Raw genomic sequence first — 21,816 nt, 5'->3', positions numbered from 1 at the left:
CACTGCGGTTTAGTTCTCAGCACATATTCCTGCATGTGTCTGTCAGGCGTATATTTATATGTGGCTTTTTCAGCTTAATGCAATTTGGGTAGAGACGCCAACCTTTGGAACTTGACCTTTACCCCCCTACATACCACATGATTGGAAAGTGATGGTGGTGCTATGGAAACGAAAGACATCAACTCTTCTGCTCCGATCCACTTTATGTTGGTTTCCCAGCAGCCACGAGGATCAATGGGCTGTGGACATCATTGAAAAAGGGCAGCGCTACCATTCAGCTGACAGGCGGGTCTCACAAAGTAGACCCTCCCTCATCAATACTTGCTTTTCGGAGTTGCAACTAAAGTGAATGCTTCTACCATTTATACATCTTTCTGATGGTGGATCCAGCAGGGGGCTTCTGCCTGAGGGTGTAGCTTCAACTTTGCATTTTGTTTGGATTTAATGCAAAAAAACATTTTTGTGATGTCGAGGATCTTGTATCTGCACCTGTGATTTATTTTTTTGACTATAAGGTGAATATTTTCAAGTCTCCGAGAAGTTTCTTGATTTTTCTCGTTTTTTGCTTCAGACAATTTCTTATTCAGAATTTGAAGTCCCCAACCACACCTTTTCTTTTTTTCTCTGTTGCCTGGGCGCCACATAGGAGCTGGTTAGTTTGGACATACATTCTTTTGCGCGACCAATACAAAGATCGAGGCTGGTGGACCCAGGGTGAGCGACGGCGATCAACAGTTGGAAGCCCTGAATGAGCAGTGCATCCACTCAGAGAGAGGAGGATAGGTGGAGGTACCGACTGTGGAGATGACAGATATTGAGGGACAGGAGAACCAGGGGCATGGGACGTCTGATAAGAAGTGGGCCGCTGACCACCATGGTCCAGACCGTCGGTGCAGTGTCCAGAAAGGCTTTGGCACCCCAAAGCTGCACCAACATGAACACCACAGCTCAGTGTCCAATGTGGAGGGGTTTGAGGACTTTGAAGAGTTTGTTTTGGATTTTGATGATTATGACTTGCTTGAGTCAATCCACACTCAGCTGGGGTCACCACTCGAACCTATCCGTAAGTTGTGTGTAGTTGTATTACTCTTTCTGAGTAGCGTTACATTACAAGGCCTTTAAATCATTTGACAGTAAGGAAAGTTGCTGAGGTTCTGATGCGATCATAACAGAATAGGAAATTCACATGGATCAGCATTTTATTCTGTTTTTACATGGATGATAAATGGATGGGGGTTCATGTGTTTCCATTGATTGTAGTCCACTTAATGGCAATATGAGGCTCTTTCATGGCCACAAACAGAACAAAGTTGTCCACAGTATTGAGCGAATTGACACACTGCTCGACTGGTGCTGTTTCCTGCTTTCCTATTGATCCAGTGGCACCCATTTGGCTCTGGGCTCAGCCACAGCTAGAGCGGAAAGACATTTCATTGACAAACAGTGTGTGGTTCTGCTATTTTTATCCCTATTTGGAAACATTAGACATACGGCACATTAGTCCTGCGAGGAAGCTTTATTCCTGCCTATGGAACAGAAATGAAGGTGGCCAGTCTGCAATAGCTTAGGACATTTAGGCTCTCATTGATTTGGGGTTAGCACCAACTGAGTTAATATGAGTACACTGGGCACCCTAAAGTAGACCCTGTATTTATAAAAGTTGCAACAAGGATTCAACTTGACAAGTAACAAATGTTTGGTTTGTTTTCTTATCATCATCTCAAGCCAATATCATGAACCTTTTGATGGTATTATCCCAGTTTTGAGTATCATTAGTTGCTCTTGACAACTGTGTCTGCCAAATGACATTAATATAAATTTAAACAGGGCACTGAGCTTGTGTCTTTGACTTGTTCCAATCTGTTTTGGAAGATAAATCTACTTTGTATTTATTTTGAATCTATTTTTATGGTCTCTAGGGATGGCCACGATGGTCACAAACATTTCTATAACTACTAGATAGAATTCCATTGAACTTTATACAGACATTTGTGATCTCAAGAGGATGAACCATTATGACTTTGGTGAACTTTAGATATCTTCTGTAGTGCCACAATCAGGTTGACATGTTTGTTTTTTATTGAAATGTCACAATGACTGTTGCCCTGAAATTTGGTAGACATTTTAAGTCACCAGAGAATGATTCCTAATCTCATTGATGATCCCCTAATTTTTACTCTGGAACCACCAGCAGGTTTTTGGTTATCCCATGAAGCATCTCAACATCTCGCGGATGGAGTGGCATTGAATAGATGATCATGATTCCCACCCAATTTATACTAATGTTTTGGTGATCCCCTGACTTTCCAGTAGCACCATCATCATGTCAGAAATGTGTGTCCAATATATAGGTTAATGACATGCCTTCAACACTAATGCTCTTCCCATCAGTCTCAGCTGTACTTTGTGTTAAGTGCTGATTAGCAAATATTAGCATGTTAACACACTAAACTAAGATGGTAAATGTGGTGAACAGTACTATGAACATGAGCATGCTGCAACATGCTGAAGCATGTCAGCATTAGCTTTAGCATTTTACCAAAAGCACTGCTCAGCTGAAGTGTGGCCTCACACAGCTGCTAGCATGACTGTAGGTTCTTAGGGCTTTATTTTAACGATCTAAGTGCATGGAATAAGTGCGTAGGGCGTGTTCAAATCCACTTTTAATGTCAGGAAAAACAGTTGCAGCGCCAGGTGCATGGTTCAGAAGGGTTGTACTTCTTAAATCTCTTAATTAATCATAGAAGTGTTTTGGGTATAGCATGCAATAAACCAATCAGCATCTACTTTGGCAGATTGCTATTATAATGGCGGTTTTAAGAGGTAGTAAGGCAGAACAATTCTCTGCAGAGGAAATTAATCTCAGGGCCAAAGTTCAATTTACAACCACGAAAAACGTGTTGTTCACCTGCCTATGTAGGCGCATAGTACTACTTTGATGATGCGCCCTTAAAATAACAGTGAAATACTGTGCCACTGACTTTAGACCAGGTTTTTGTTGCTCAATTATGCAATCACTTTCTGTTGCCTCAAGGTAACAATGTGCCTGACCATACCTTATTTTAAGAAAATTGCAAAAATGGTATTTTCCTTAAAAAACCCTTTAACACAAGTAGTTAATGAACTACATCAAGCTAAGGAATTTAACACACAGGATAAAAACACTCAATAATACACACTCACACTCACCATCATAACACACTCATAATACAAAGTGGTGGCAAAATTCTAAGTCATATTGTCTTTTCAGTCAGGAACAACATTTTTGAGACAGATGCACATAGTACAGGGAAAATAATCTATTCATGAGTAAGACTGTGGCCACAGCCCTGTATTCTATATTGCATGCACATAGTTAGCAAATATGCTTCCAGTTGAGCTATCTAATTCATCTGTCCCTCTAATGTAAAATCATTCCTTTCAAGCACTAAATTCAAAGGTTCATGGCATAATGTCTAGTGACTGACTGACTGACTGAATGACAGCTGGAGGTCTGTCTCTCTTTCATTGTAAAGCCAGATCCCATTTCATTTTGTACACAGGCACCCAGTCCTTTTCAACGTTTACACATATTTATTGGTTTTGTGGGCTCTTGCAGATTGCAGTAACAGAATACATCAAAGGAAATGTTGCTGGAGATAAAAATGTGCTTTGATCCATTTTGTTTTAACTAAAATGAAACTAGATTTTAGATTACTTTGTTATAAATATGTTGCATATCAGACTTGTACAGTTGGATCTCACTAAAGCCAAGTGAACAAAAAGTAGAAAATCAGATGTGGATAGCACATTACCTGGCAAGCAAATATACTGCATTATGATTTTTGATGTTAATATATTTTTAATATTTGATATATTAAAATATTTTTCTCAATGACTTTTGAATTTCTAAAATGCACATGGATGAGTATTATCAAAATGAGACGGTTGGTTACACAGATATAGTTAAGTGGACTTGTTTTCCTCAGAATAACTATAATCTAGGACATGTGTGTTTTATTGGCCAAAGTGAACAATCAAAACTGGGCATGAGTCTGCTCACGTTCCATCACAGAGAAGAGCTAAAGGGTTCATCTTTCAGCTAACTACAAAAGAAATAATAGTCAAAGATTTATGAATGTCCCATAATGCTCTATAGTCAGAAATATCTAGTAAAACAAGATAAATGATGTTTGAATTTTGGGTGGACTTGTAAAGCTTTTTAAAGGCTGCATCCAGGATCACTGTGCAGCACGAGTGACACTTCTAATTCCCTTTTTACACAGTTTATAGTGTATTTGTGTTTGCATTTATTCACATGCTGCTTTTCCAGCAAGTGCAAGTGTACTCCCCGAGTAATGCATGACAGTTTTTTTTCACAAGAAAAGGTTATTGATCTAAATTGTTTGGGTTCCTGTAAATGGTTCAAGTATTTTGGTATCTTCTTTGGGTGCTTTGTGTGGTGCCTTCTCATCAAGATAAGAGGTCTTAGACCAAGTCAGACACCAGGTCAAGAGGAGGAGGAAGAAGTATAAAAATGATTTCTTTTCACCCAGAGTTATTTGCCCTGGCATTGCCCTGGCATTGCCCTGGCCTGTGGTGAGAAAACTCAGGTCATCCAAACCAGCTGAAGTTCACACAAGGACAACCTTTAAAGCTTTTCCCTTGGGAGACTCAATGAAAAATGAAATACAGCCTGATTTCATCTTGATTTCCATTTCTCTCCGCTTCCCTGAGGAAGGCATGACGCAGCAGAATGGAACACTTAGTGCATTTTATGCACGCACACACACACACACACACACGCATGCACACACGCACGCAGGCACACACACACACACACACACACACACACACACACACATACGCACGCACGCACACACATACACACACACACACACACACACACATACACACACACATACACACACACATACGCACGCACACACATACACACACACACTCACACACACACAAGCACACAATCACCTCACTTTGGTTACCTCTGGGTGGGTGCTTGTGTAAAAGATTAAAAAAGACAGTGTTTATTTGGTCAGAAATTATATTCAGCCGTTGGCCGGTCTGACTGTTGCAGCTCTGCACTGAATGCAAATGTCAGTTTCTAAACTGTCCCCCAGATCTTTTCCTTGACCTTAAATACACCAACGCCATCCCATAACTTAACTATGTGTGCAAGTGATTTTGCACGTTACAGTGTAATAACGACAAGTCATGTTCTGCCAACACTTCTACTCTCGCATATTGATCAGAAGGGAGAGATTTCAAAGTAGTCCCCTTGTGCATGAGCATCCGATAAAATATTTATTGCATTGGATCATGCATGTGTAGCCCTTGCAAGTTGATTTTCAGACTCAAGTAAAACACAACTGGTATGCTTTGGAAAACAGTTGATAGTAATGAATGATTTGTAGTTGAAAATGTCAAACTGTTTCCTTTAACAATCTCAAATGTATTTCTTAAATTATACTTAAAAGTCACTTAATACCTACATTTGACCATTTCTGTATAAAAATAAACACTGAACCTTAAAATAACACATTAGTTATAATTTTGCCAAATTATAGTCATTACCTAAAATCATTCTTTACCACTCTCTAAACACATTTCCACACAGGTGGTCATCCTTTTACTTTGCATTTCCTACTTCCTTTAATCAAATTAACGGACCACCCAGGCTTCCCTCCCATTTACATGGCAAATCATAAACATTAAAGGAGCCGCTCATTATGTTCAATTCAATAAAATATGATTTGGAGGTCAAGGAAATTGAAAATGAAATTACTCTTTTTGAAGTGACAAATGTGTGGGGGTGAAACCACCTCCTCTCTAACAGTTTCCCATGGCGCACATGGATTCTCACTCACCCATGAAGCTTTTGCCCTCTGTTACTGGTTGTTCTTCTGTCAGCTGGAAACCTAAACGCACATATAAATATGATTTCTGAAGCACATTTTCTGACTTGGAAAGGATGTTTGATTTGTTCACAATCATAAAAGAGCGTTTCATAATACTGCTTTTAAAATGCTCCTCGGTAGGTTGGTTTCTGAATGACTCATCAAACTGGCCTCCTCAGATGTAGACATCATCACTTAGCAATGTTGACCCTTCTGTTGTGCAGGTCACAGATTTGAGGACAACCCCGGGGTGAGACGCCACTTGGTGAAGAAGTCGTCCCGATGTCAAATGGCCCGGTCCAGCAACAGCTCCACACCACTATCCAGCCTGAAGAAGAAGAAGAGAGCAGCAGAAAAAAAAATTCATGAGGTTTGCAGCACAATGCTTTTTCCTTCAACTGCATTAATCTGCATATTGACCACAGGATGAATACATCAATATGCAGGCAACATACAATTTACACTAGTTTCCTTTGTTAAATACATAATATTACAGTATCATTATGATGAATGCGATAGCAAACCATTATATTGCTACCTAGCCAACGTTAGCATTAACAGCTGTTTACTTACCAGTCTAGAAGAAACAGCTCTTTGCTCATCAAGAGCTGTCTCCAGCAGTGGAAAGCAACCCCAGTGTCTCTATGACGTCTTTTCTTCTACTGAAGTTAGCATGCTAACCAGCTAGCTCCGGCCCATCTAACCAATTTCAGATAGCGACTCACTGTAGCCTCCAATCTGTCCTGAAGACGTAGCGCTGCTCAGAGAGAGTATTATAATGAATTATAATGAATTGTAATATGAAGGCAACGACAGCGGAAGCTCTTGTCAAGTGACAATCACCACCACCTGCATTCAGTGGAGGAGAAAACTTGAAAATAGCCCTTTAACATTCATTTGAGTCATGTCTCTGGCCACAACAGATTTAAGTCCAATATTTACTCTCCTTGTAGCTCTGGTTTGGTCTTCACCAGCTCCTGAGGGGAACAGTCTAGTTTTGTAGCTGCTACCAGCTTGCTGCTATGTCTGTCAGCTATCTGGTGCTAGGTATATACCAAACAGTGGGTTTATTGATGGTCTTTGCTCTCCCTACTGCTGCTGGAAACAAGGTTGACAAGAGCGGAGAGATTGAACCAAAAAGCACAGTAAAGCTGTGACTTGTAAAACCAAAACAATGAGCTGATATTGGCTAAAGCACTTCCTCATAGGAAACGTAAGGTTGGGTGATAATTTTACCTGTTTTTCACTACAAATGACCCCCCTCACATTACACATACAGTAGTCATTTGATTCAGTGTTAAACGTAATCTCCAGAGCTCTTGGAGTGAAGTCTGAGCTTAACCACATTCCTCTTCAGTGACTTAATGGCGAGTCACCAGACCAGAAGAAGCTATAAAATTCCTACTAATGTTTCACCTCAGTTTGACTGCACAAATGGCACAAAAACACAAATCATATTATCATTTTGTGTTGCTCTGAGAAAACTTCTTTGTTGAAATGTAACAGAATGTCCCTCCAAACCATGTTGTTATCTTACGTCAGGCCTCATAAACGTGTTGGTTTGGATTGGATTAGCTGTCACTGATTATTATCATTATTTTCTCCTATAGGTATAATATATTCAGTTTGGAGAAAAAAAAGAAAGAGAAAAGGGAAAACAAGCTCCATTGAAAGAACTGGGGGATGTTAACAAATACTTAGATGAGGGTAAACATAATCTTTGACTACTACATATGAAATTTAAAGCCATATATTTTTGTGCCCTGCTCCACCTCCAGTTGTTTGTGGAGCTGAACGAGCTGATCGTGGAGAAGGATCATGAGATGCGTTGGAAGGAACGCGCTCGCTGGATCAAGTTTGAAGAGGATGTGGAGGAGGAGACGGATCGCTGGGGCAAACCTCACGTGGCCTCACTCTCCTTCCGCAGCTTGCTGGAGCTTCGTCGCACCATCACACACGGTAAAAAGCTCCTGCGTGCAAACAGCAGTACACATGCTCACAGTATCAGTCTTATGGTTTACTTATTTCCATGTGCAGCTGATATAAAATCCACAAGGATAAACATGACATGCAAAAAGAAGCGAAACTCATCTTTGCTGGACAAATCTAGTTTGACAGAAGTGTATTTTTGGCTAAAGTTTCTCAAATACAAATATGAGGACTTGAACATTTTTGTCCTGATTAGATTCTCCCCCCAGGAATCTGAAATACTTTTTATACAAAACAGTCTCAGCAGCCATTTTCAGCCCTTGTCTTCCTGTACCTTCCTTCCCTAGGTGCTATCCTTCTGGACCTGGAGCAGAATTCTCTGCCTGGCATCGCTCATCTGGTGGTGGAGACGATGATCATCTCTGATCAGATCAGAGCCGAGGACAGATCCAGTGTTCTGCGGGCTCTGCTTCTCAAACACAGGTCAGTAACCAGTCTGAGACTAACTGAAGTATTTAGTGAAGTTCTTTCCTCAAAGCGAACATATTTGTTGTGGCACCCCAGGAGACATTACAGGATTTAAAAGCCAAATCTAAAATATTTTTGGCCAACTAAGCTCGTAGGAACAGGTGGAAAACTCCATTTTGTGCACTTTTAAGAAGGTCCTAATTTAAAACAGGCCCCTTTTACTCTTGATTTACACCATTACAACTGTAACCAAATCTTTTACATAACCTGCCGTCTTATCAAATGAATTAAATTTAATGAGGCTTAGGTGAGGTCCAAAAATGTAATACCTCGATACAGTCCATCTCAAACATTGGGATATACGATATTATTGCAGGGGATGGGGAGTGAATTTTTTTTAAAATAATATCATTACGTCATTGTATTTGACGTTGCCACTAAACAGAAGTTCATTGTTTTATTTGTCAGCAAAGCAGTGAAATGAGGGTCAGACTCAGCAGCAATGCAGATTGTGTAAAACTGTAAGACTTCACAAAAGGAAATGAAAAAAAATTGACATAATGAAAAAGATTGCATAAGGTGGGAAATATCACGATATTCGATATTATTAAATATTGGCCCAAGCCTAGCACAAACTACATACATTCTACTCCACACATATGAATCAATAAACCGATTTGCAGATTGCAGATTTACTGTATGAGACCAAAATGTTTTCTGGGGCAGCAATAATACGAGTGTCTTTAAGAGTTTAAACTGAGCCAATCACTGTCTGGAGCTCTGTGAAAGAATTTTAGCACAATTAATAAGCAGAATTACATTTTATTAAATGGTAATACAAGTAACAGGCTTTCTGTTCTGTTTGCTAAAAATCCTGTTTTATCGTAGATACATTTTAATTCTTATAATATTAATTCAGTTTAATACAAATTAATTTATTCATATGAAATAAAAGAAAGTCTTGCTACTAGATTGTAAACATGTCACTCATCACATGAAGTTTTAATACTGAAGTACAATGCGGAATCACAGTTGGCTGATTAGGATGTACATTTTAGAGTTTTTATTTTTAAGCCTAAGCATACGGTTGTAGTGTTAGTTACCATGGCAACACCAACCATCTCTGTGAGACCAAAAAGCCAGGATTAATCCCAGTTACCTGTCTCCTGCTTCGTGTGAAAAGGTCCTGAAAATATTGTTATCATAGATTTAGTTGTTCTTTTTAATCCATATATTAACAGACCTGTCAGTGTATGGCAGTGTGGATGCAGCTGTGTTTACATGTTGTTCATGGATTGTGAGCATGGCAGCATGAGGAATCAAACCCCAGCACACTCCTCATTAATCATTATTCTGTTGTGGAGGTTGTTAAAAAAAAAGCCAAACTCAGGGGAACAGAGCTGGGAATTTCCAAAAAGTGACATTTAACAAGACTTGGCTCATCATCTGGTGTACTTCCCCAGGGCTGTCTAAATTACAAATGTCAAGACAGTAGCCTAGCTGCCCAGGGTCTTAAAGCCCAGACCTTCAGATTTAAAGTTTGACGCTGCGCTGTCCTGACCATTTGAAATCTGTGCCCTCTCAGTCCTGCTCTCCTTCAGACCTTATACACTAACGAGTGGGTGTTTCAGTCTGATCTTTGATTACTGAGAATGAAACAGACACTGTTTGAGGCCCTGCATAAAATATATATGAACTTTCAGGCTTGAAATCAGAATTTCTTTTAAATATTGCTACTTTTTATAAATCCAGGCTCATTACATGTCTAAGATTTTGGGTTGAAAGGAGACAGAAGTAAAATTCAGGATGTGAGATGATAGGCGACGTTTACCTCTTATCAACAGGGAGTTTTTGGTGCTCTGTGTGTTTTACATGAGCAGGTTCTTCCCAGCCGGCCCAGTTAACCGAGGTTTATGCAGTACTTGGAAATATTTTTGGGTGTTAAATCAGCGGATGAGGAAGTAAATGTGACTAGACTTGGAGAGGGGATAGACCAGGGGACACCACAACCTCAGAGACACGAATCCTCTCAACTGATCCTATATAAGTGCTGAAAAAAGACCAAGGAAATAGTTACATCATATCCTGTGTACTGATATATATGCAGTACTTCAAATAAATAGCATATGGATGTTAAACATGTGACATGTCATCTCCTCGATGTTTCCGGCTCTCTGAGATGGTTCCCACTTATTGATTGGCACTTGTATTGACACACAAGCTAAACTGACCTAACACATGACCAATGGAACAGCACTACTCATAGAGCAGAATGGATTTTTCAGAGTTACATAATGAAAAAAACAAGTTAACTAAATGTCGGCTGTCAGACTGAATTACCAGAGAGACAAGCCATGCCTGTCAAAAATAAAATGAATCATGCTCACTCATTCTCCTGTCAATATTTTGTTTCACTTCAGGGATCATTTAAAATGTTAGGTATAACCAGGCTAATGGTGTAGCTCCAGAGATGAGCTTCCTTCTTTATAGTAGCTTTTGATTGCACTTCCTCAGCAGGTGGAGTTTGTCCAGTTTTCATGGAATTGCATATGTTCAGATTTCCATTTTTCTGAGGACCTTAATGAGGTCTCATCCATGTGAGCTACTAAAAGTTCTTAAACACACAGTACTACAACTTCTGCCACTAGGGCTCTCAATCAAAACTATGACAAAAGACAGTGTTGGGTGATGTCATGAAATAGTGTGGGATCGTGGGAGTTGTTGTCTTCACCACCTTCTCCTGGTTTGGTTCCTTCATTGTCAGTGGTTCAGGAAGACGACGAGAGACGAGACGTTGGGGAAGAGTTGGAAGCTGAGATTGCTGTTATCCTTTCTTTTGGTTGTTTCTCTGATAACTTACAAAGCTGATGTTCATGAGGTTTTTACCAGCAGCTGAATTATCCACAGAGGTGTCCTCTTCTCCATAACAAACAGACCAGGGGATTAAGACCGGTACAAACACCAAATAAAGAAGTTTCACTCCGTGATTCACAGATTCACTGATGCAGTTCAGCAGACACAGGACATCTCCAGCAGCTGAGCTGTCTAACATTAGGTCAGCTTTTTTCTCTGATAACTTTAGATCCAGACATCCGATGACTAAAATCCTAACAACCAACATCTAAAAAGTGTTTTTTAAAACTGGATAAAAGTCAGTTTGACTACCTCTGGCAGACAGCCATAACATGGACATGTTCACATAGGTCTGTCATTGACAGGTGACCAAATGTCACGTACCGTTACCATGATTAACATCATGTATTTCTCAAAGTTTGAAAATTGCCTGAAACATTTGCATAATAATAAGAACAAAACGCAAAAAAAATTGAATTTGGAAAAGTTACATATTCTAACTTTAGCTTTTATTGTGCAATAAGATTGAAAGCTCCAGAACAGCCACTAAATAGACCTGGAGTGAGATTTTTTTTTTTGTCAACTACTGTTTTCAAGGTCAAAAAATAAACTTTCACTTACTCCTGTTTTAGTTTTATTTTCCAAGAAATTCATCTTCATCCTTTTGGTGTCTGTATAGAGCCACTGGTCCAGCATTGTCTGTCTGGCTCACCTGTGTAATACTACGTGGACAGTGCTGTAATTCAGTATTACTAATATGGTGGTGACCAGATTTGCTGTTTCACTAAAACCTCATGTAACAAGATGGATTTTGTATAAATACTCACAAAGCGAGACAACAGATGACACAATATAAACTGTTCAGCTTCTGAGCAGCAGGCCATTGTGTGTCCATTCCATCTTTCACAGCCTTTCCACATAAATTCCCAGCTTTTCACTGGCTGCATCCACAGGGGAAAAAAAACAGTCAGTCATTAGAGTCATCACCAGTCTGAGATATCAGATTTAGTAAGTGGAAAGAAACACACTGAGGTGCTGCTAAAATTTAGTTCATCGCTTACTCAGACCAGTTTAAAGATCCTCTGGAAACATCTCGAGCACAATTCCCTTCAGTGTCACACCTCGTTCTTTTGTCGTGTTGTGATGTCGCGTCCAATCTGGGCGCCGTCTTATTGGACCTTGTGGGCCTAATGAGCGAGGTGATGTCACCAGTGGACTGTGCAGTGATGTAATGAAACTTGGATTCTGTGACACACCAAATACTTGAGAAGGGAGAAAGCGTGATTACCCTGACATGCACTAAAGCGCTGATAGTAATGCTGCACAGATTAGCCTCTGGCTGTTTTATTGATGATTTATTGAAAATATCACATTTGGAAGAGACACTGTGTCAACTCAGATTGTCTTATAACAGCTTTCTAATTAGCTTGACCTGAAAAGGTTTAGATTTTGAGGAATTTTGCTAATGACTTTTGTAAATTTATGAGCTGCATTGCTGCTGCATGAAGTAAAGCTCCTCAACATGTCGACTGAAGAAGGTGGATTATGTGAACAAGAGTCACAGCTGTGCTGGGCTTTTCTACAATCCAAATTACCCAGCAGTTCTTTCAAGTACTGAATTATTCATTTTTGTGAAACAGCGCCAGTATCATTATATTATAATCACAATTATCATCATCCTCAAGCTGGAGAGGGAACAGGTGGCTATTCCTCCAGTTTCTGATATTTTTGATGAAAAACATAAGCCATTCACAGATGAAGCCTGAGAGTTGTTCTGTGGGTTGTGGTTGAAAGCTCAGAAAAAAGTTAGTCAGTATACTAAGTTATAAAGACTTATATTCTACTATACAGACATAGACAGTCTGTATTGATATATCAGTGAAGTAAAGTAATATTGTTGCAGAAGCATCAGCCCGTCATTGCGTTTTGCTTTGATTGGTTGAAGCTAAAGTCTGGCTGATTTTGAGTCATTTTATCTGTGCTGACATAGGCTCAAAGTTAAAGGTTTGGAAAATTACTGGATGCTAAAATTTGTTGCAAACATTCATGTCCTTGTCAGGAGGAACTGTAATCCCATACCTTTTAAATGTCCCATATTTCACACTTTCCCAATGTTTTATTTGAATTTGTGATTTTCACAAGAAGACATTTGTGGTTTTTAGTACTAAAAACCATGTCAATGTAGTTTTACATCTCCTCTCTCAGGCCTCTCAGGGTGTTTGTGTCTGAGGGTGTTTGTGTCTGATTGTGCAGCGTTTCCTCCATATCTTTCTGTCTCATAGTTGCTAGCTCATTGTCAGAATGGCGGCTCTGTGTTGTGTCGTTCATAAAGTAAAAAAAAAAAAAAAAAAAACAAAGGTTGGATAGTGGGTCTTAGGGCTTTGGGCGAGGCTGAGAGTGGCGACTATTTCATTATGACATCACAAAGTTACAGAAGTCCTAACAGCTCTTTTTAAGACTCAGTTTCTGAATACAGGCTGTGTGCATTACTCTGTGGACTGAGAACTTTGATACTTTTACAGTATTAATATAGAAGCTAGACCTGCTTTATGATCAACAGACATGGAAATCTACCTTTATACAATATGGGACCTTTAATCTTGAGCCATCATAATGTAAAAGGTTTAATTTGTCCTTCTGCTACTTTGGTTCATAAACTGTTAAACTAATGACATTGCCATCAACCTACTTTTGTACCTAGTGCTAATTGCAAAATATTCTAATAACAAAAATAAAAACATGAACTTCTTAACATTATCGCTTTGAGCTTATTAGCATGCTGACATTGGCATGGCATTTGGCACAAATAACAGATGAGTCCACATCCTTAAAAAGTTGTTTGTTGACTTACTCTTTTTTTTTAATTCTTTTTTCACAGTCATCCAAGTGATTTAAAACATCGTTTCCACCGCCACCACTCATCCAGCAGTCTTCACAGCAGCTTCAATCACAACCACGTCCATGACACCAGTCTGCCGCTGGTGGCTGAAGAGCATGATGAACACCAGGATAACAAAGGGCCGGTGTACGACCCCAAACAAGACGTGTTTGTCAGCCTGTTTGTAAGTTGTTATTCCTTAGTCTTGAGTGCTTTGTGTCAATCTCAGAGGGAGGTGACAGAGATCTGAGAGGTATGAGATATGGGTGATGATAGACTGAGATGTAGTTGAAACACTGCAGGCTGACAGCGCAGTGAATACAATTTACCCAAGCCAAAGTAGGTGATTAACTAGTTTTGACAAGAACCCACTTGGATAATTGAACTCAGCTATCTAAATGGATGGAGATAAAAGCAGCAGTGAGCTGTCTTGTTCTAGTTTATGGTTTGCATTAAGTTCTAAGAGTCAGCAGTAAGCATAGATTTAAACATGATTACACTAAAGTCCTGATGTGAGGCCTGTGGCTCTTGCATTGTTCTTTGAAACACCCCTCCATGAGGTCAGAAGTCGCGTAGGTAGTTCTTGAAGTTGGAGAGAGCGAGCCTCCCTGGGCCACATGTGTTGAATTATGTTTTTAGTCAGCTTACAGGTGTTTCCAGTTAATGCTTCTTGATGCATTAACTGTGAAACCTTAATGTTCCCCGTGGCTTAAAATGTTGGCAAATTTAAAGCAGCCTATCAAAAAAATTCTCCTCAGACATAAAGAACCAGTTGTGCAGTTGTGTAGTTCAAAATGAATTGCATTAGTAAAGTATTGTTCATACATGTTGCTATCCCCACAATAATTCCCACATTATTGGTCCCATGTTACATTATGGTGTCACATCACGTTGGTCGGAGCAGTAATGTGAATAATCTTTTTACTGGTCTTCCTCCAAGAAATCTCTCCACCCTCTGCCTCCTGAGAGCCATCCAGCTGCGGCGAGGTCCATGAAACTGCTCGCCAAGATTCCCAAAGATGCTGAAGCTGTCATCGTTTTAGTTGGTAAGCTCTGGGAGTTTTGACAAAGTAGATTAGTTACAGAAATTATGTTTTTTTTTTTTTTTTTTTTATAAATGCTAAGAGATGAATCTGCTTGTTGTAGATTCTCCATTAGTTTCGGCCTCAAAAAGTTAAATTACATCAATAATCACCATTATTGTTTCATATTCACTGCTAACGGCATCCTACTTCTTTGTATTCTGATCAGCTTTCACCTTTGCTACAGTTTAACACTGCTGTTAATGTGAAGTCAACACTTCTGCAGCTGCTGAACTGTAAAGCTGCTGGACGTCTTGATGTGACATTAACAGCAAATTATCACTACAGCACTATTTAATCCTGGTGTTTATTATATCACAACAGGCCAATAGTCAAGGTGCAATCACAGATTCTGCTCCTAATGTGGAGCTGTGGAAAAATCACTAATTATTATTTTACTATTTCTTTTCCTGTCAGGCTGTGTGGAGTTTCTGGAGCAGCCAGCCATGGCCTTTGTCAGGCTGAACGATGCCGTGCTTCTGGAGTCGGTGCTGGAGGTCCCGGTCCCTGTTCGCTTTCTTTTCGTCCTACTCGGTCCCAGTCAGTCCAACATTGACTATCATGAGATTGGACGTTCCTTCGCCACTCTCATGTCCGACAAGGTATGTGCAACATTTTCCTCATTTCAGATTCCTATAAATGCAAATGGGATACTAATTATCCCCATCAGAGTAACTAAGTGATAGATATTTGGATATTTTACCATTGATTAAAAAATAAAATAATCACTGATATTTTTATGTTGTCAAGCCGAAACTCAATAGTGTATCTAAATCTGTAGAAAAAAAAGTTTGTTTTCACATACAAGGAATTTGCTTTGGTGTTTTGCTGCATAACAATAAACATAGTAAGAAGAAAATGTATAAAGATATTGCAAAAGCAAGTACAGCAAGCCAGATAGCCTGAATATAAATAGAACATTTTTCTCAAATATTTACAATAAAAATTTGAAAAACATAATAAGAAACAAATAAATATGTACAATGTGCATTATAAATGGGGGAATGTGCAATAGTGACAACGTCACATGTATCTTGAATTTCTCTTCTTTCTGCTGCTGACATCCAGTTGTATTTTGTTGTAGAACTTCCACGAGGTGGCCTACTTTGCTGACGACAGACAGGACCTCCTGAACGGTATCAATGAGTTCTTAGACTGCAGCATCGTCATTCCACCCTCAGATGTGGCGGGCAAAGACCTCCTGAAGACGGTGGCTGACTTCCAGAAGCAGATGCTGCGCAAGAGGAAGGAAAGAGAGCTCAAAAAGCACCACTCCTCCTTTGGATTGGTGCAGGACAACAAAGGTGCTTAGTCAAGTCTGTAAAGAGGCTTTTCCAAACCACATGTGCAATTACAGTTTGAGGGAGGGACTTCCAACATTATTTCTGCAATGCAAACACAAGTTTCTTCAGCTAGAAATCATTTTGCAAAATCAGTGCTATTGTACCTTTTAGTAGTTTTACAAATGACATGATACCATCAGTAAACAAAGCACTGGTGCGAGAAGGAATGAATCAGTTAGAGCTTCAATTATTATTAAGTTAATCGATTAGTCAATCAAAACAGAATTAACTGCCTACTATTTTTGATAATTGTTGTGAATCAATCAATTTTTTTGGTTCTCTAATGTGAGAATGTGTGGTCCTTTTCTTGGTCTTACACATATTTTCAGCTGTGAATTAATACACATTTGGTGTTCTTGGGAGAATTTAAAGTGATAATTGAGGTTGTTTGACGTGGAGCTGTGTGAGGTGCTTATCCATAGTCAGTATAGTAGAATATAGTTAAAGTATAACCTGGAGTAGATTTGGATCAGTGTGCTCTCAGTTTAGAGAAACAGCAGGAGCACCAGCACAGACACTGAGTGATGTGCTGCTGTGGACGTGCATGTTCTCCCGGCTGCCTCTCTAAACTTGTTAGCACACTGATCTGAATCTACTGCACTGACTATAGATAAGCACCTCTCACAACCCCACGTCAAATAATCTGAACTATCCTTTTAAGGTAGAAGGACTGTGTATGATTGATGAGGAATAGGACATATGAGGCCTTAAATACATATAATCCTTGTTAGTTAGTTTTGCTGAAAATATAGAAAGTTGCAAGTGTTTCTCTTTGCCTGTGATAGTGAGGTGTAGTCTTCCTTTTTAGATTTTAATGGCGTTACAGATTGTGTCTTTTAATGTTAACTGTTGACTTTTATCGTTTTAGCGTTATTATTATTATTATTGTGATGAATGGTAGTTTCTTTATGTAATGGAGGCTGTCTCAAACCCCCTAGAGGTGAGTCCAGAGGAGGAGGAGGAGGGAGACCAGGAGGTGGACCCGTTAAAGCGCTCAGGGATCCCATTCGGAGGCCTGATCCACGATATCCGCCGCCGCTATCCACACTATGTCAGTGACTTAAAAGATGCCGTGGACATGCAGTGCGTCGCTGCCGTCATCTTCATCTACTTTGCAGCACTGTCGCCCACTATAACCTTCGGAGGCCTGCTGGGTAAACTGAAGCTATAAACTGCATGAGCAAAATTTGATCCCATGTCATTTTGATAATTATGTTATTAAGATGTTTTTATGCATACAGGAGAGAAAACAGAGGGCATGATGGGAGTGACTGAGCTTATCGTTTCAACTGCAACTCTTGGAGTTATATTCTCGCTGCTTGCTGGTCAGCCGCTTCTCATCATTGGCTTCTCAGGACCCTTACTGGTGTTTGAAGAAGCCTTCTACAAGGTACTTGACCTTTGCGACACAGACATGTAATGAATGCATTTTAGTACACACTCAGTTTATCACACACTGCAGATTTCCAGTTTTGTTTTCCCTGAACATGTGACTAATGTCAATGTCTTTTCACTCAGTTCTGTCAGGCTCACGACTTTGAGTACCTGACTGGTCGGGTATGGATCGGGTTTTGGCTCATCTTCATTGTCCTGGTGATTGTTGCAGCAGAGGGCAGCTTCCTCGTCCGCTACATCTCACCCTTTACCCAGGAGATTTTTGCTTTCCTCATCTCCCTCATCTTCATCTACGAGACTTTCTCAAAGCTCATCAAGGTAACTGCTTCACATATAACACAACTCGCTGAGCTCCAGAAGAATTTGGACAGTATAACATATTTTTTGTGAGGCCAGCCTTGTAAACGTGAATGTCTGTGACTGACTGACTGAGTGAATGATGGAGTTACACCATTTGTCAGCCAGCTGACTGTTGTTGAGAGTTTCATCACTGGTCGTTGCTCTTTCAAGTAGTCTTGCTGTCCTGATTTTAAGCAGGAAATATGAAGAGAGAAAGACAGTCATAACAGGTACAGAAACTAGGATCAGTGGAGACCAGGATTAAAGTTGGAAGGAGGCAGTAATGCAACATGATGGATGCCAACTGCCGTAAAAGCCCCAAAGAAGAAGGAGAAAAAGAAACAGTGTTGCCAAACTTAATGCCTTTGTTGCTAGATTCCCAGACTTTTCAATGTGATTGAGCTTCTAACTTTCCGTCTAACTTTCTATCTAAGTGACCTTTTCACAAGTAAATATAGTCAAAATCACACCACAGTCTTTGTCTTTAACTTATGTGTTTGGTTATTTTGTCAGATGATGTCGTGGTTATATAATCAGGATTTTAGCAGCAGCAGAGCAGAAGCTTGGAAATGGCTTAGAAGTGACTGCTGGTTAACATGTAGTCTTAATGGGCCATGTCTTAGTCACTGTTTCATGCTTGTTCCGTTGTCTGACAACAGAAACAGAAAAACATAGAAATGAGAACAGCTTTATTGTGAATTCTGCTGCATTTAAATACTCTAAATGTGAGTACAGAGTAAGAAAGAAGTAAACAGATAAAGGGCTGAAACCGACTGACACTAGGCAGAATGAAAATACAACGCAGTCTAGCCATGTACTAGGTTTTCACCTAGTCTTGTTACGCATGCATGATGCATGTTGCATGAACAGTGTTTCTAAATGAAGTTACAACATTCAAGACTCAGATTTAATCCTTTCTTTCTGCTATCTGCAAAACGCGCTTCCAGTCAGTCAGTGGAGAATAAATTAAATCTCTCGTCTCTCGTCTCCAGGTGTTTAAGGAACATCCACTGATGGCAATGTACCCCAGTGACTTCAGCCCAGCTACTGGGCTTCAAGATGAGATTGACCCCATCTACAACCAGCCCAACACTGCTCTTCTCTCTCTGGTTCTTATGATGGGCACTTTCTTTGTTGCTTTCTTCCTCAGGAAGTTCAGAAACAGTCGATTCTTAGGTGGCAAGGTAAAGTTTTAAGAACCTTTAACTTAAACTGTGAATGCCAGGGTAATAGTAAATTGTGGATGTTGTTATGTAGAGGAAAAGTGGACACATCGATAATGTAATTCACATTTTTTTCATAGAAGAAATAGAAGATTTTGTTCAACACAGTTTAAATCAATAATATTGATTCATCCGTCAGTGGGTGTTTCTCTTTAAACTGAACATGAAGACTTTCTTTGGCTTGTTTGTAGTCAACCACTGGCTTGTGATCTGACGTGTGCTGATCATTGACTTGATTTAATTTATGTTTGGTTCCTCAGGCCAGAAGAATTATTGGTGATTTTGGCATCCCCATCTCAATTCTGGTTTCAGTGTTTGTGGATTACTCTGTTACTGACACTTACACACAGGTAAATACACTGTCAGTCTCTTGAGTCACAGCAGCATTTCGAATTTCATTTTATTACAGTTCTAATAATTCAGTGCCTTTTTCTTATCTGCTTTCAGAAACTTGATGTGCCGTCGGGCTTTTCTGTCACATCCCCAGACAAGAGAGGTTGGTTCATCAGTCCCTTTGGGGATAAGCAGCCCTTTCCAACCTGGATGATGGGAGCAAGTATCGTACCTGCGCTTCTTGTCTTCATCCTCATCTTCATGGAAACTCAGATCACTTCGTATGTAGACTATGATTATTACTCTGTAGAATTTTTGTGTAGAAAAGTAATGTATACTAACTGTAACCTTTACGAAATTTCTACCTTTTAAACATTTTCTCGTCATTCCTCTCTCAGATTGATAGTCAGTAAGAAGGAGCGTCGCCTGGTTAAAGGATCAGGTTTCCACCTGGATCTACTGCTCATCGTCATCCTGGGTGCCATCTGTCCCCTTTTCGGCCTGCCGTGGCTCACCGCGGCCACGGTGCGCTCTGTCACCCATGTCAACGCACTCACAGTCATGAGCAAGGCCACGGCACCTGGTGAAAAGCCCATGATCCAGGAGGTGAAAGAGCAGAGGCTGACCGGGCTTCTTGTGGCTGTGCTCGTCGGTAAGAGGGAAAAGGGAGGATTGGAAGGACTGCTCTTTACTGGGTTTGGGGAAAATAACATGCCACTAACTCCAGAATTAAAATCAAAATTATGTTAACATTACATTTGCTAAACCCGTCCTCATCCTAACTAAATCTTACAACTGTGTTGCCTGTCAAAGTATGTTTTTCTGTTGTTAGCATCCAAGGTTTTAGTTTTAGTGTCAATCTTTAAACTTCACCCTACCTTAGGACCCTTATGGTTCTTATTTCAATCAAATCAACTGTGAACATTAAAAAGTCAGCAGGAGACAGATCTGAGCCAACAAGCAAAGTTTTAGCATTAGCTTTTGCTAGCTACAGCTTTAAAAAAAACTCTGCCAGTGACAGTAGTTTTCAGCCAAAGTCATTTTTGGACTATTGTAAATGTTTTTCTTAATTCTTTGTTTCTTAGTGTCTTGTATTGTGTAGTTGTGTAGTTGTGTTGTCTTTGCTCTTGATGGTGTTTTTGTGACTGCTTCTTGTTCTCAGGCCTCTCTTGAAAAATAGATTTCAATCTCAATGAGTCTGCCTGATTAAATAAAGATTAAATAAAGATGAAAATGAAAAGCTTGACGGGCAAAGCAGCAATAACCAAGGGGATTGTGGCTTACTGGTTGGTGTAATGCTCCTTCTGAGTACCATAATTAATCTTTGTTTTATCTTTTTAATTTTTTTTTTATCTGACTTGTTGAATTAATGAAGATTCTACAAAACGTGTCTTAAAAGCCGTTTTCTCATTAGAATTAACATTATATAAATCACATCAGTGCAAAAACAGAAATAACACATCTGAAACAAGCTGTAGAGAAAGAAGAATCTCAACTATTTCCACAACAATTACTCTCATTCGTTTTGAGGCTACAGGGATTATATTTTTCTACAGCATTAATTACAGTGGTGGGGTTTCCAGGCAAGTGATTGTTATGATAGACAGTAGGTACAGAGTGGCACCTCTGCAGCTCCTGCATGTCTAGACATTCATGAAGTAGGAATAAGCCCATGCAACATCTTAAAATGATTTTACATGCTGTTTACAAACCGTCTGAAACCATAATTTCTGTTAAATTCAAAATGCAGTGTCATGGCAACATTGTTTTCATCCACTGACTAGTTCTACTTTTCCAGCAGAATATCTTGTTTCAGTTAAGGTAGGGTTCCCAAAGTCGTCTTAAGTATAGTTTGATCCAGTTTGGGTATACAACCTCAGTGAGTCATGATGATTGTTGAGCTTTTGTTTGATTGAAATGCTGTTTGGATTAGGAATAAGACTCTTGGATTAGCCCAACCAAGGCATCTGAACAGTGAGTATGTTTCAAATAAACAGCACTGACAGTGTGTTTGTCATGAAGGCTGTTCCCTTGTTGAATGAATAATTCTCTCCACAGCTGCACATTAGTGTGCATGTG

The 21,816-nt window shown here is 39.7% G+C and overlaps 1 protein-coding gene across 1 annotated transcript in view; it reads left to right on the top strand.

The window, feature by feature from the left end:
- Positions 1 to 21,816, top strand: part of slc4a3 (solute carrier family 4 member 3) — a 37,318-nt gene that overhangs the window by 11,556 nt on the left and 3,946 nt on the right. The window contains exons 5-18 of the mRNA XM_022741286.1: positions 6,119 to 6,264; positions 7,673 to 7,853; positions 8,171 to 8,306; positions 14,023 to 14,206; positions 14,963 to 15,068; positions 15,522 to 15,706; positions 16,189 to 16,408; positions 17,386 to 17,601; positions 17,689 to 17,837; positions 17,966 to 18,160; positions 19,174 to 19,365; positions 19,665 to 19,754; positions 19,852 to 20,018; positions 20,136 to 20,389. Coding sequence (XP_022597007.1) covers positions 6,119 to 6,264; positions 7,673 to 7,853; positions 8,171 to 8,306; positions 14,023 to 14,206; positions 14,963 to 15,068; positions 15,522 to 15,706; positions 16,189 to 16,408; positions 17,386 to 17,601; positions 17,689 to 17,837; positions 17,966 to 18,160; positions 19,174 to 19,365; positions 19,665 to 19,754; positions 19,852 to 20,018; positions 20,136 to 20,389 — 2,421 coding nt within the window. The remainder of the gene's footprint in view (positions 1 to 6,118; positions 6,265 to 7,672; positions 7,854 to 8,170; positions 8,307 to 14,022; positions 14,207 to 14,962; positions 15,069 to 15,521; positions 15,707 to 16,188; positions 16,409 to 17,385; positions 17,602 to 17,688; positions 17,838 to 17,965; positions 18,161 to 19,173; positions 19,366 to 19,664; positions 19,755 to 19,851; positions 20,019 to 20,135; positions 20,390 to 21,816) is intronic.

The sequence above is a fragment of the Seriola dumerili genome, unplaced genomic scaffold, assembly GCF_002260705.1.
Source record: "Seriola dumerili isolate Sdu_G_001 unplaced genomic scaffold, Sdu_1.0 BDQW01000052.1, whole genome shotgun sequence".
Lineage (NCBI taxonomy): Eukaryota > Metazoa > Chordata > Actinopteri > Carangiformes > Carangidae > Seriola > Seriola dumerili.
This window is presented reverse-complemented; position numbering and strand designations above follow the sequence as displayed.